The sequence below is a fragment of the Melanaphis sacchari genome, unplaced genomic scaffold, assembly GCF_002803265.2.
Source record: "Melanaphis sacchari strain LSU unplaced genomic scaffold, SCAv2.0 Contig12_pilon_pilon, whole genome shotgun sequence".
In the NCBI taxonomy this organism is placed as follows: Eukaryota; Metazoa; Arthropoda; class Insecta; order Hemiptera; family Aphididae; genus Melanaphis; species Melanaphis sacchari.
Window position 1 is genome coordinate 2,153,173 of NW_020270527.1, and position 15,828 is coordinate 2,169,000.

General features: G+C 24.7%; 3 protein-coding genes across 6 annotated transcripts in view; 2 read left to right on the forward strand and 1 right to left on the reverse strand.

Moving 5' to 3' along the window:
• Nucleotides 1–1,214: 1,214 nt before the first annotated feature.
• LOC112591183 (leucine-rich repeat-containing protein 57-like) lies at nucleotides 1,215–2,116 on the reverse strand. The gene has a single exon (XM_025334909.1). The coding sequence runs from the start codon at nucleotides 1,953–1,955 to the stop codon at nucleotides 1,239–1,241; it is 717 nt and encodes a 238-aa protein (XP_025190694.1). The 5' UTR covers nucleotides 1,956–2,116; the 3' UTR covers nucleotides 1,215–1,238.
• Nucleotides 2,117–2,314: 198 nt separating this feature from the next.
• On the forward strand, nucleotides 2,315–4,394 carry LOC112591175 (multivesicular body subunit 12B). Its single transcript, XM_025334898.1, has 8 exons — nucleotides 2,315–2,552; nucleotides 2,775–2,985; nucleotides 3,058–3,187; nucleotides 3,251–3,331; nucleotides 3,422–3,618; nucleotides 3,700–3,764; nucleotides 3,827–3,874; nucleotides 4,279–4,394. Exons 1-8 carry the CDS (start codon nucleotides 2,454–2,456, stop codon nucleotides 4,312–4,314), a joined length of 867 nt encoding a protein of 288 aa, XP_025190683.1. The 5' UTR covers nucleotides 2,315–2,453; the 3' UTR covers nucleotides 4,315–4,394.
• An 8,136-nt stretch (nucleotides 4,395–12,530) lies between these two features.
• The window catches only part of LOC112591256, a 34,029-nt gene continuing 30,731 nt past the window's right edge, over nucleotides 12,531–15,828 (forward strand). For 2 of the 4 annotated variants that reach the window (XM_025335014.1, XM_025335016.1), the window contains exon 1: nucleotides 12,535–13,088. The gene's annotated coding sequence lies outside the window, so the exon portion shown is untranslated. Of the gene's footprint in view, nucleotides 13,089–15,828 lie in introns of all 4 variants that reach the window. The other 2 variants (XM_025335013.1, XM_025335012.1) reach the window with 2 other exon arrangements.

Sequence of the window (15,828 nt, forward strand, 5' to 3'; positions counted from 1 at the left end):
TTTGTTGTGCTTCGTTCAGTTACGTATTGCTGAAAGTATGTTAAATATCTATTGTAAAGGTAATGTGTAGTAAAGCGACAGCACTGGGTTTACTATGGCGGTCAAGACTCACGAGCTACATGATAAGTTGCACTGTCATTAAACTACACCATTTTTATAGTGATGGTACCAGCTGTAAAAATTCTCATGACATGCTTAGGAGAGCCGTGATTCTAATGTACAAAGTAGATCTAAAGTAAACCACCTGCATATAATATAGGCACCTATATATATTATATGCATTATACTTAAACCAGTGGTACAAATTATCGTATTTAAATATACAAGGAAATAAGGAGATATATTTTTCAAAGAAAAACATCAATAAATTATTTATTTTTTTTAGAAATGCTGTATAATGTTTAATTGACAACATTTTAGGTATATATCCAATTATTGAAATAGTGGTAACAAAATTATTAAAATAATGAAATGTTTAATTTTATTACATAATTTTAATTATAATGGTAATATTTATCTGTAACCGAACACATACAAAAATAATCCACTATTGTGGGTCACAATTTTACAAGAAGAATAACATAATATTATAAACAAATATAATAATATATTTATTTAAATTGATCAAAAAAATCATACAAATAATAAATTGATTCATTATATTTATATTTTATACAAAAAATATGAATATTTTGGGATAATATTTAATTAAACCCCTAAACTAAACATAAGAATAATATTTTTTTCTTTTTTGAATAATTTACACAATAAAGAAAATTTTGTTCACATTTTATAACTATTTGTCTTTTTTTCTTATGAGCTAAAAAATTGTAAAAACTAATAGCATCATTGATTCTAAAAAGAATGCATAATTATAAATCGTTGTTTCATAATATTAATATTGTATAATTTTTTTTATAAATTTATAATTGTTTAAATTATACAACTGTTTAAGCATAAACACAATTTGCCTTTAGGTATAAGTGAGTCTGTTGTATAACTGTTAGAAAATAATAAATAATAAATATTTTAATTGGTTTAAATTTTAAAAATCACAGTTAAATATATTATGAATAATGTGTATAGTTGACCATAATATAAAATAACAAAATTCAGGTAAAAAAAAAAATCAACAATGAAATATTAATTAAAAAATTGAATGTGCATGGTGGTAATATGGACTTTTTATTAATATACAAATCAAAATCAATAATAAATTAGAAAATTTAGAAAATAGTTTAAAACATTTTTTTTTTTACTTCTGTATATCTTGTCATGTATACACTATACTCTTCCAAGGCTAGTAAAGATTTCATATCAAATAAATTTCCCTCAACACATAATAATGACACTTTAGATGATGTTAATAATTCTTTTGGAATATCATCTAGTTCTAGACAATTTTCTTCTACACGCAAAGTCTTCAGTCTGGGGCATTGTGCTAAGCTAGATGGCAATTTTCTAATTTGATTTTGATTTAGGTTTAATTCAACTAATCTTGACTGTTTTATAAGTTCAGGCAATTGAGTGATGTTATTCTTAGATAAATCCAATGCTTCCAAATGTTTTAATTCGCACAAAAACTCCGGAAATATACTAAGCTGATTATCTCCAAACGAGGCGCGTTTAAGAAACATCAAATTATTCAGTGGAGGTATTGACTTTAATAAATTACAATTCACCTGTAATGTTTCAATCTTTGACAAGCAGTTTATTTCTTCGGGTAGATTTTCTAACGAGTTGTTGCTGACATTAAGTATCTTTAGTTCTTTGAATTGGCCAATAGATTTTGGTAATGTTTTCAATTTGTTTTTAGACAACTCCAAAGTTCTTAACATAGGATGAAGCACGTCAATAGAATCTGGAAACTGTTTAAGATGACTATCTGATAAATTTAGCACACCTGTTTTTTTGGATGTTTCAACATGGTTCTTTAAGCTCGATGCGTTTCCCATTTTTGTTTAATTTTATTTTTTTTAAGCAATAACCATTATGAACTTAAACAGAATTATTACTTAATACTTATAAGTTAATATTATTCAATTATTGAGGGGTTAACTGTTGATTAAACTCATACAAAACTGAAAACTTCATACTCTAAACAATTATAATAATTGTAATTATACCTTTATCTTTTATCTGTGGACCTGTGGTTATACCATTATCTATTATCACTTTAGATATAATATCACAGAATAAAAAATATGATACAGAATTCTGTGATAATGTTGTAATTTTATCTGCATTTGTGGTACGTTATCAAATGAGCCCCCTCCAACTAATTTTTTTTTGTTTACACTCTAAAGTGGTTTACCATATTTTATTGTATTCTCTTTCTACTCTTTATGATGTATTTAAGATTTCACACATAATTATTTTATTTATTGTGCTATTAAGTTCAGTACCAGGAGTTGACATAGATCTTAATGTGATTTTTATTATAAATACGTAAAATGATTAAACAAGTATTTAAATCATTCCCGGACAATAAACCAATATCGGGATTATGCATAGTAGAAGATATTACCAAATGCCCGACTGGATATAATCCCGTGAGTCACTAACATAATTATTTATGATTAATCATCAGTCGATATCATCAATTATTTGTAGACATTTAAAATTAATAAAATTTGTATGTTTAAAAATTAAATATATTATTGTTTTTGCTTCAAATACAATGTTTAGGTAGTAAAATTTATTAAACATTTTTAAGAAAGCACCTATTTAATATGTGCACATATTTTATATATCTATTATAATTTTATATTTAGATATCAAAAACACATGACCAAGATTCAGATGCCGATTTACATATGCAATCATGGAAAGAGTCTGTCTTTATTGGCAGAAAAATTACAAGATATTTATGCTTATCTAAGACAGAAGGGATTTCGGATTACATTGTAGTAAATATAAATATAATAAATGAAAAAGAATGTCCTCCTGATGGCTATTGTTTAATTCCCAGAACTATTGACAGTGGTAACCATATTGTTTTTAGTTTTTCATTAATTATTAATATTTTTACTATTCTAATATTTGTACCATTTTAAGATCAAAAAGCCTGGCGAAAACGTCAACTATGTTACAAATTAACTAGAAAAAGTCAAGCTGCTTATGCAATTACTGATATTATACTGTTAAGTCGATCAAAGAAAGCACCTGATGGTTTTAATTTAGTTGGGTATGATCTATTGACATTAAAATTAATTAATTATTAATTATAAGACAATGTAATAATTTTTAGGGATTTAAATGGTTTAACACTTTGTTATAAAACTAGTCCTCAATCACCAAATAATGTGCCATTACCATCACTAACTTATGGGTATGTTAATTAATGTAAAATATGCCTGTTTAATTTATAACTAATACAATAATACTTTCAGTTATTTATAATATTTATCTATTATTGTAGATTAGCACCTACGCCACCAACAGAAAACATTCCAAATAATAATGGATCTTTGAGTTCACTTCCCAGCTTAGAATCAAGTGCTAATGCATTATCTCATGATTATGATCGACTAATGTCATTAAAACCTACACGACCAGCACCAAAATTACCTCCAACATATTCGTCTTCAAATTATTCGACATTAAATTCTTATCAAGGTAAATTAAATATTTATCTTTTTTTTTTTATGAAACTTAGATATTGGTTTTATTTATTTATTATGTAATTGTAATTTTTAGGGTTAGAAGGTATTCCATTTATATTAAATCAAAATATTTCCATGGATAATAATTCCATTTTTAAGGTAAAAAAATCTAGTTTAAGTTGATACAGTTAACAAATAAATTAATTTTTTTAATTTTTTAGGATATACCAGAAATTAAAATAAAAACAGCTGAAGAAATTGATTTGGAAGTATGTATATTGTTATTATTTAATGTAAATTATGTTTAATAGCATTGCAAGTTTAATCACGATTAAAAATAAAATTGTTCTCTTTTAATCTTTAAACATATCATATTGACAAATTAATTATTTTAAATTGTATAATGTAGAGATTAGGAAAAATAACGTAAGCAAATTTTTTAATACCTACTTACTACACAATATTTATAAGAATAAAATGGGATAACATTTTGATCATTTAAAATTTATGCTGTATACCATAGTTATTCTAAATAATAATTATAGTTCTCTGACAAATCTAATAATTTAATGTAAATTCCTATAACAAAAATGAAACAATAAAAATTTTTTTTTAATTTTTTTTTTTTTTATATAAAAATAATATTTATTTGAATTATTTAATTATGTTACAGTACAACTACAGTTTTGAACAAGAACGACAAGTGTGATTTCCTACTTATTTTATAAATTGTAAGTTTGATACTTTTTAAAAAGTAAAATGTATTCATTTGTAATATAATTTTATAACTTCAGTAACTATTAATTATTATTTTTATTTAAATTGCTATAATTTTTTTTAATTATATAGCTTAAATTTAAAAATTGTTAGCAGTATGATAAAATGTTTTACCTATCATACTCATTAATTAAAACCAAATTGACTTTTAATAATTAATTATTAATTGTATATTTAAAAATAGTTTAGGTATTTCAGATCAAACATATCATGACAGTTTAGTATTATAATATATGTATACAGTGAAATCTTAATCAATTGAACAAAATATTCTTTTATCAGTTTGTACCTAATAGTTCAATATATATTTAAATTTTAGATTTTTCAAATTATTTAGGTATGCTATTATATCAATCTTCGAGATTTCACTGGATCATTAATACTCATAACTTATATTATATTTTAATGTTACCTAATAGATAATTTTGCCATTCTAAAAAAAAAAACAAATTATTAAATTAATACTATGTGTACAGATATTTAATAAATGCCATTAAAGTTAAACTAATGAAAACTTTTTACTTAAAGAAAAATAAGAACTTATTTGACTGTTAGTAATTAACTATATTATTATGTATTTTCTTTGTAATAATTTGGTTTATATTGAAAATACATATTAAAATATCTTGTACATTTCTTAGCATGGATTATTTAAAATGCTTAATAAACAATAAATAGAAAGATTTTTTTCAAAGTATGAATAGTTAATTTATATTATTATTAAGAAATAAATACTATTAATTTTAAACTTTTATTTATCCCATTATTATTTTTTAGTATTAGATTTAGTAGTGCAAAATTAATTTTTTAGAACTTTTTGATTTTTCCCACCAAACCCCACTTCTTATAAAATTATATACAAGGATAAAATATAGATAATTGTTAGTAAACAGAAGCATTTAAAAACATTTTTTCCTACTACTGTATATTACTTAATATATATACATAATAATTTTTAATATATTAAATTTAGCATATAGTTTTATTTATAATTTTTAGTATTTAAATTGTGATTCTAATAAATAAATAAATAATATATTATGTATAATGTATCTATAAAATGAAAACCGCACATTATTTAGCTTATGATAATAAAAATAAAAATAATCATTGTATTTAAATTTCAAATAATTGGTGCTACTTTAAATTATTAAATAATAATTAAAATTTAATAGCCATGCAACTTTATATTTATAGATATTTAATATGTTGTTTATAATTTTAAAAACCAAATAATTACAGTAGGAGATAATATTAATGTAAATTAATAGATCACATGAATACTTATTTATTGATGAGCATACAGGGTGTTTTAGATAATTCAGTTATAGCCTAACATCTTTATGTTCAATAGGTAATAATGTACTGGTTTGTTATATTTTAGTATATTTTTAATTATACCTGTTACTGTATAATAAATTATTTCTATGTATAGAATGGAATAATATTATTTATTTCTTATAAGTTCAATATAAAGGAGAAGATTCTTTTCTCTAACATTAAAACTTATTATTTAACTAATTTCTAACAATAAAATTGTATTGAAATAAGATTACAGTAACTCAAATTTAACTTTTTGTATTTTATTGACTAAAAAATTATAAATATAATACTAAAAAATAATAGATATAGTTATAAATTAAAGTATGGTGTAAATTAACTTTTAAGTAGTATCCAATTAAAATACTTTTTGTTTAAATTAAAATATTTTACTAACAATTATGAACAAACATTAATATTAAAAATGTATTGTTAAATATTATTATTTTATGTGTATATGATATACTTGTGAATTTGTATAATATGTTTAATATTACACAAAACATTAATAAAAAAGTTAAATAACAATTAAACATTTTTTACAAATCATTTTTATAAAGTAATCATTTAATATCTTTTTAAAATGTAATATACAACCTATCAAGTGTCTTAGTGCTGAAATGTGCAAAAAAATATGTACAATCAAATAACAGATTCTGAGTTTTTATTATTTAAATTTTAAATGACTATTTTATTCAAAATAAAATAAATTAAATTATTAATAACAGATTAATGTAAATGCTTTTATAAATAAATATTTTAGAATTTTTAAATTATATAAAAATAATAAGAAATATGTTTAAAAATTCTAAATTTAATGATTTGAACATTTACAAATAGTAAATAATAAATAGAAATAAAAAATAATTATTTATAAATTTTAATTTTTAATTTCCTGGGTAAAATGTTTTGTTAAAAAAGAATTTAAAAGTATTAATTGTTTCATACATAACATACTATTATATTGTATAAATTATTGATATTCCTATTACCATAAATATTACAAACAAATTATATTATTAGTTATTCGTAACATGATTATTTTAGCTAGATACTATTTTTAATCACATTCTGATAATTTAATTTAAAAGTTGAGTAAAAAAAAAAAGTTTAAAATAAATTGGTCAATTATTTAAACTTAATAAATCCCCATTTATGAGATATATGATTATTTATTATTATACTGTTAAATTGTATAATTTAATTGTAATAATATATGATATAATTATTTAATTTCATGATAATATTTGATAATTATAATTTTCAATGTATTTTGTATATAAATCTACTCCCTTAAGATATTATTAAACATTTTCATTGTGCACCCAAAATGTTAACTTGATAATGAAAAAATAAATTGTCTCGTGATGTACCTCAATAAACAAAATCATTTACTGCCTTCTTTAATAATTAGTCTTTAAATTATTTGCCATGCTAGTTATTTTTAACCTTTAAGCATCCATATTTGCTCAATATGAGACTAAATTTAAATATTTTTACATATATTATTATATATAAAATATATTGTAACTCTCAGGATCTAAATTATCTTTAGTATAACATTATTGTCTAATCATAATAATGCGATACCTACTTAATTTAACAACATTCAAAATATAAAAATGTAATTTTAATTGTAAATATATTATATTATATTCTTAGAAATTTTAATAATTTTTAAGTGTTATTGTATATGATGAAGATTACTTCATCGAAATAGTCAAACCATTATTTTAAATGATGTCATAAATCATAATACTAAGTAATTTCATGTACTTTTTTCAATTTATATAAATTTAATACAAATGTATTATTACCAATATATTATACCTATATACGTATCTTGTTTTGTTTGTTCTTTTAATGTTTGTTTCACATTAGTTAATAAATTGTGCAATTAGTCATATTTTAAGCGCTGGCGCTGAACTGCAAGAAAAAATCACTGGTAAATACTAAATTTTAATAATATTTGTCACTATTACGGCTTGTATCAACTTAATTTGTATATAACAAATATTGTATTTTTATATTTAATACTTTCATATTATTTTCACGTGAGTTATGGGTCTCAAGCTATATGACGCCTACCACTTACTAGATTTATATTTTTTTATATTCACCATGGCAGTTGCCAAACTTGGATACAGTGATCAGTGTTATTGATTATAATTATATTATAATCTTAAACATGAAGCGTATGTCATGACTAGTGCCCAGTAGCCACTTAATGGTATTTGTTTGACATAATATTATCTATTCATCAGTAAACTATTTCTTGAAATATTAATATAGAAAAACCTTTTTTTGTCTTTATGAAATAATGACATTTTTTTTATTAAAATGAATAAATAAATAAAACACAATTTTTTGATATAGTTCTTTAATTTTTCATTATTGATAATGTTAATTATATTTTTTACTAGCAATATAAACATTAAATATAAATTCAATATTATTATTGTAGCTAGCTGAGATAACTTAATATAATATATATGTAACAACTAACAACCATGTAACAAATAAATATTAAGACATGAAAGATACTATAGGCCTACAAGATATTTTATCTTATAATAATAATTATATTATTTAATACAAACTGAAATTATATGTTTTGCACTAGGCTTACATTGCCACACAGGATATCTGACAGGAACATTTGCGAGATACAAAATATGGTTGACCACAGAGGTGCTGACCATATATGTTCATTTGCGATGATTATAGTGTGGTAATCTAGCCTAGAAGAACTGGTTCCCAAACTGACAGGATTTTATCAAATGTGACACCACAGAGATTAAAACAACACTTATCTATCTATCTACTACTAAAATATTGTTCTCATAATAAATTTATTTTGGACTTAGTTAAATAAATGTTAATACTTAGAAAATATTCATCAAATTATGTTGAGATTATTAAAACTCTATACTTTGGCTTATATTTGGAGTGTTCATAAAATAATTGGTACAGTAGACAAGGTTCACTCAACAAAAACATCATTAAAAAAAAAAAAATAATGTTTAACATTTTATGAATGTTTAATAAGTAATTCTACTTTGAGGACTTTGGAAGGGGAAATTCATTTAAATCATGATTAGATAAATTGATCACCTTTTCAGCAACTTCAAAGAACCCAGACGTTCTACAAATCTGGCCACAGGTCATACTACTGAAGAAATGGAGAATGCCGTAATTTTCTAAAAAACTCATATGAGTATTTAAGTATAAATAATTTTTATTAAAAGTGACGTATCTATTATGTTACTACATGTCTACATATTGTATATAGTATAATTTTAAGTGAGGAATATGTACATAAAGAGATAAATATTTTGGGCTTCTATTTTTTATAATAAATAAAGTGAATAATTGAGTAGGTACTAATAAGTAATAACTAATAACAATTAACATAATATGAGGCATGGTGATGGTTCTTGATCTATTTTTTTAAATTTTCAAACCCTTTTCAATGACATTAATAATTATTAGTCATAAAGTCTTCAGAAACTTATATTCTCATTAAATTGTTGTGTCTATTTAGTATTTTCTAAAGAGACAAACTGTGTAGATGGAGATGCAGCCATTTCCGTTTAGTTTGGTTCATTAATGTGTAGATATAATTGATATAAATCAAATTATCTTTGAGGTTGATGAATTTAAAAAAAAGTTGTCTCGTAAAATGTTACCTCAGTCCACCTTTGATTTTCCATTTGTTTTCAATTAAAGTATTAAAATATTTAAAATATTTTCCTCGGAGTTCCAGAGTCCATATCCCGCAGTATGAATACTATCACAATTTGAAAATATATTTTTTTACAAAATAATCATGCCACCATTGTACCTTCTTGCTATATTATTATTTGAATGGTTCAAAGGAATATGGGATTGACATAAACATAACACTAAATAAACCAAAGTACTAAAGAATAATAAATACAAAATAAATTCAATAAACAAATTAAAAATATTTAAATACAAATTTAGAGATACCACTGCTACTTACATGAAATAAAACACAAGTATTTAAATATTAATGTATACATCTACCTATTTTTAATGAACTTAACCGGAGTCTACAAAAAAATAAAGAAAATAATTACATCCCAACATATTAGTTATATTCACTATTATTATTTTTAACTTGATAAATGTTATTTATGCGAAAGGAAGAAGGTTGTAGCCCAGCAGCCTGCATAGTGTATGTATAGGTAGGTGTCAATTTAATATTGCCCGCAAGCGCTAAATTTCTATAAACCTGACCCTGACCGACAGCTTTTAAGTAGTATAATATACTATATAAATAACTATAATATAGTTACCTATACTAACCATCGGGATAGTTAACATCAGGTATTGAGGTACCTAAATGGTTTGTATATACATACATATAACCTACCTAATACATAACTAAATAGCTGTATTATGTTGGCAATTAATAATTTTTGTTTATCATAAAAATATATTAGTATATAATATATAAATAGGTACATATACCAGCTACCAGCTAAACCCACTATAGTTTGGATTGAATAAATTTTCGTTGGCTGTAACATAAGAATAAAACAAAATTCTTCGAAAAACAATAAAAATATAAGAGAAGAGCCTCATATAACAGTAATCGTGTAGGTAGGTACCTTAATACTCTTTAATATGTTTATATTTCATAATATAAACATAGGTGGAGATTTATTTTATTTTTAGCAAGGACAAACCCAAAAAATTATGGAGTAATTGTAAAAAGTTAATTAATATACAATAGGGTAAATATAAATATATATAATTTAGAATGAAAAAAGAGGTCGTGGTTAACAGTGCGTATTAGGAAAATGACTGGTTTTCTGCTGCCGGTTAAACAGGAAAATAAAAGGAAATGATTGGAAAATTTTTAAGATAGTTTATTATAGATACATGAGTGGATAAAGTAGAGGAGCGCGTTAATATTAATAATGAGCTATGAGTTTGGAGAGAGGGGATCGTCTTTAACGGTTAGTAGGTTGGACAGAAATTTTAGGTTTGTATGTCTATACGATCAGGAAATAGGAGTATTTTGAGAAAAAGAAAAAAATCTTGAATTGCTGTGTATTCGTGTGGAGGAAAGGGGATATTATAGGTATGTATAAATGCAACAGCACTTAGAAATTGTTTCAAGGCTCTTTCAATCATTTTGCAAATCTATGCGGTAGAGGAAGCTCTGCAAAAATCACTATCGTATTCGTGAATAAGGTGGTCGTAGAATTATGCTGTACAAAGGCTTGAAAGGTACAGCGCGTTTAAAGTTATAAGAAGTGTGAAACTGTAAAATATAAAACTTAGTAGTTTAAAAGTGTTTCTTTTTTATTATTAACTGTTTTTTTTACTGATTTACAAAAAATACTTTAAAATCCTTCAAAAAAATTTAAAAAACCCTAGTTTATTATTTAAGCAAGAGTATTTACCTATCTATTTTTAATATTGATTTAGATATTAGGAGAACATAAAGTCGAATATTCTAAACGAAGAAATAATATCCGATTATCCGAAATACAAACTAAGTTGCCGTGTAAAGATTATCTGTGGGATAAACTGTAAATTAATACCTATGCTATTTATTGGGATAGAATTAATTTTTAAGACGAAAATAACATTTAAGATTAAATAAAACTTATTTTTAAAAAGTTGCACTTTCAATAAAAATCAGAGCGATTAATTTATCGTTATATTAAGCTATTTTAATAGTATCAAGATTTAAATTTCAAATTTCATTTGAAGCTTTTTGTTTAAAACTTTTAGAATTTTAATCGTAGTAATCTTGAGTTTTTAACAATTCATGAAAACTGGTATATAATAATGGAGTTGCAATATAATAAAATTAGTTTTAAGATTTTGAATTATCTAATCAATTACAAATATTTTAAAATTGTTAGTTAGTAAACATAAAACGTCTTGTAAACAGTAAAGTAATACTTCCTAACACATACTTTTAGGAGAAAATTTGAGTAATGTTAACATTTTAAATACGTGTGCTTAAAAACAAAATGATATATTTTTTTAAATAGTTCAAATTATATAAACTAGTATTTTTATGTACTTATGTTTATGTTAGGTAGGTACTTGAAAAGTAAAAAATAATTATTACTTTAAGTGTTACAATAATTAATAAGTTAACTCCTTTATATAACTATATACAATGTATTGAATAATAAACTGTATCTAATTGGTAACTCGCGTAGTGGTAAACAGTTAATTTATTTATTTAAATATCATCATTTTTATTCGACCATAACACACTAACACATAATGTATAAATTCAGTAAAAATTATGTTAATTATCTGATTAATACCAATAAGGCGTAATATCTTGAATTATTTTTAAAACTTCATTTTTTTTTTTTTTGTTTATTGTAATTTTTATGAACAAGCAAATGTTGCAACCTTTGTATTTATTTTATCGATGATTTTTAGTTTTATTATTGTTCCATATTTATAATAGATAATATTATTGATATTAATATATAATCAATATAATATGCACGAAAGATAACTAAAACAATCTGCTAAACAACCTGCCTAATAAAAATAATAATATTATCATATTATCATTGCACAAATTCACGCCAAGGTGTATGAATAAAAAAAACGATACAGATTTATTGCTCGGTACAAACACGCATGTTATTTTTTACGCCGGTCACGCGGTGGGTACGCGTCGTCCGATAATACCGTGTACCAATAACATCCCGGACACTGCGGTCACACTGCGCTTTTGACCCGAGACCGGTTTGTGCCGGAACCCGGGGCGGCGGCGTTGTCCATTCGTCGTTTTCCGCGTTGGGCCGCAAAGCCGTAGCCGCCGTCGTGTGGTGCCGCCGCCGGAGTGCCGAACGGCAGTAGTGCAGTACAGTGCTGTTAGTTGTCGACGGTGAACACTGTCGCGGTCGTTTCGTGAACCGGATGCCGGAACGAACAAAAAAACGTAACCACAGTTCATCAACAATTGTCAGTTGTTGTTCTTCGGTGGGTCGTGGGGGTCGTCGTTCACCCGATCTTGCTCGTTCGGTTGTTTTGTCGTCCGCAAGAACGCGTCGACGACCACACATCGTAATCTCGCGACGCATTGCCGTCGACGATTCCTTTGCGTACGGTGTTTTCAACTCCGGGCCGTTCTTCGCCGGCGCGTTTCGGTTGTCAGTAGCCAATCGGCAGTACAGCGAGAACGGTATCTACCGACTGGGCCCCGGGGCCGTCGCCGGAATGTGCCGCACCGAGTGATGTATTACCTTGTTTTGCGCGATTATGTTGTGGAGACCACGTCCAGCGCGTGAGCAGTGTACGTCGGTGTAAGAGCAAACGCGCTTTCGACGAAGATTGATTAATCGTGAAAACATCAAATACCTAATATTAACTGTAAGTGCAAACGACGCCAGATTGTAGGTACCTCCTAAACAATTTCGATGTACCTGCTTAATCTCGACATTTTTTTTTGCAACACTATTTTCGGTCTGATATCCAAGATTTTGATTACTTGCTTATTACTTGTTAGGTATTATGCCGACAACCGAGACGAATAAACAATTAAAATAATTAGATAGGTACCTACTAAACATTTAGTGAATCATAAAAAAAATAAAAACAAACGTTTAATCGTACAACGCATAGTTAGTCCGATAAATTATCCAATTTTTTATGATAACCGATGCATTAGTGTTTATAGAATTTATTGCTATTACAGGTTACCTATGGCTTCAAAGATATTGGTTTAAATTACATTTGAATTTACCTAGCCATTGTGTATTCCGTGTATTTTGTCTATTTAGAGGACGAAGAGTTGTTTTGGGATCCATTAGGAAACCGTTCATCGCATGATGCCTTTCTAAATCTTTTGTTCTCTCTTAGTATTACTTCAATGTCGGTTAGATTTAACATTCCTACTGTTATATTTACCGTATACTCAGATACCTAATTCTGGTTCAATTTTATACGAATATAAGTTATTAGTTATCAGTTATGACAATTCATGTAAATCTTACAAATCGCTTCCGCGAAATCCTCAGAATTTGGTTTAAGCGATTTAAACAAGTAGCAAGTAAGTGTATTCTATTTATTTGCCTACTAGTATTACCACTATTGTCCACGCCGTATTAATAAATTTAATGATAACTAGTAGAATATTGTAGAGTAGCATTTAGATTTCGGATGAAGTTTTATTTTGATTATATTAAGTAGGTATTTAAATATTTTTGAATTTATTGTTTGATAAATTAATTTAAGTTTTAAAGGAGATTGATCTATTATAAATTATCTAAAAATATGATTATATATTGAATGGTTTTCGGGAATAAAATGCACAACATTCACTCTATTATTTTAATGATAAACATCTGTCATCTGGGCTCTGACAGAACATGCATGCTATTGTTACATATATATACGATGTGCGTCGACTTTAAATGTGACATAAGAGGGTAAATAGATTATATATACAGTTTTTATTTTTAATAAAAAAGCTATTATCGCTGTATAAAATCGTCAGTTAATGAATTTTTCACATTTTATTTCTTACATTATTTAATATTAAGAATAATATCTCTCAAATTTTACTTTATCTTCGAATATATGCAGTGTACACTAACATGAATGATGAACATAGTGTAGTTGAATTAATTTAATTTTCAAGAAATGTATTTTAAAAATATACTTAAATGTATATAATATCCACTTACATCGATACTATTTTATTGAAACAGGATTTTGAATGTTACTATTACATCTTTCTCATGGCCTGCATATGTATTGTCTCAGAACTTTCACTTAGGTTATTCTACTCGGCTATTCTCACGATTGTAATATACTTTAAAAATACCAGAATATAACATTATTTCGTTTCGGTGAATGTGTTCTAACCGCATAGAATTTCTATATTTGTTTGTTTTCGTAAAACTATTAAAAATTTGAGTTATCTTTAAACTATTTAAAGTTATTAAAATATAATATTTTTGTTTATATGTAGAAGTATCAACTATAAGTATTTGTAATTATTGTATTTTAATTTTTAGCGGAACAAGATATGTATTGGTTTAAAAATTATTTGTTTTTTTTGTTTTTTTTTTTGTGAGCAATTTTTTTAATGTTGAAAACATTTCAATTCCTTACTTAAAAGAGTATTATTTTGAAATAACAGTATGTCTGGTAATCGAGAAAAACAAAAAAAAAAATAAATGAGAAAAATAGGAATTTTTACGAAAAACTAGTTTTTAACAAAATTAATTTTAATTATTTTGGTGTAGACTTGATTTTTTCACAAAACCTTAATATCTGCATGTATTTTATAAACATAAAATAAATATTAATTACAAAATATTTTGGATCTTTTTCTACAATTAATAAATATTATAAATTATTCACTTTTATTAATTTATTGACAATTTAAGTATGTATGATAACATTTTTGTTTATTAGTAAATAATCTTCTGATATTAGGTTTGTTGTAGATTACTCTTAAATCAATTAATAAAAAAATTAATGTACTAAAAATACACAATCATAATTTTTTTTTTTCATAAAAATTCTTAGTTTTAACGAAAATCTTCAAAATCACGAAAAAATATGTTATTTAGTAGATATAAAAATCATCATTAAATCTTCGTTTTTTTATATAAGTAACTTTAAAATATATATACATCTCATGTAGATATTTTCGTTTCGTCACCTCGTGTATTATTATATATCATACACAATGAAATTTTCAAAATATTTTGAATCATCTTAAGCTATTTATACCTTTAATATATTAATATCGTTCTACGGTATTGATTTCGAACTTATAAGTTAATACAGATAAAATTATCATAGTTATTATTATATTATAATATATGCAAAACAACAAAAAAAAAAAAAAATAAAAATATAGATTAGTCTATTGTACTAACTATTAATAGAAAAATTAACACCTAATAGCAGTAAAATTCTCTATTATAAAAATATCATTAAAAATATAGTACGACAGTCTATGTCTGCAATGATTAATTACAGAATTCAAATTTAACAATATTACAGTGACCTACTCTTTTTCATGGTACATTCGACACCTACTATAAAGTAGAACAACTTATTCTGTTTCTCCTTGTTTTTGTATTCATTGATGTCA

Excerpts from the sequence above, each read along its gene's own strand:
- LOC112591183 (XM_025334909.1), bottom strand. The coding sequence starts at position 1,955 with ATGGGAAACGCATCGAGCTTAAAGAACCATGTTGAAACATCCAAAAAA.
- LOC112591175 (XM_025334898.1), top strand. The coding sequence starts at position 2,454 with ATGATTAAACAAGTATTTAAATCATTCCCGGACAATAAACCAATATCG. Across the intron at positions 3,765-3,826 it reads ATAATAATTCCATTTTTAAG|GATATACCAGAAATTAAAAT; the intron begins GTAAAAAAATCT and ends TTAATTTTTTAG. Across the intron at positions 3,875-4,278 it reads CTGAAGAAATTGATTTGGAA|TACAACTACAGTTTTGAACA; the intron begins GTATGTATATTG and ends ATTATGTTACAG.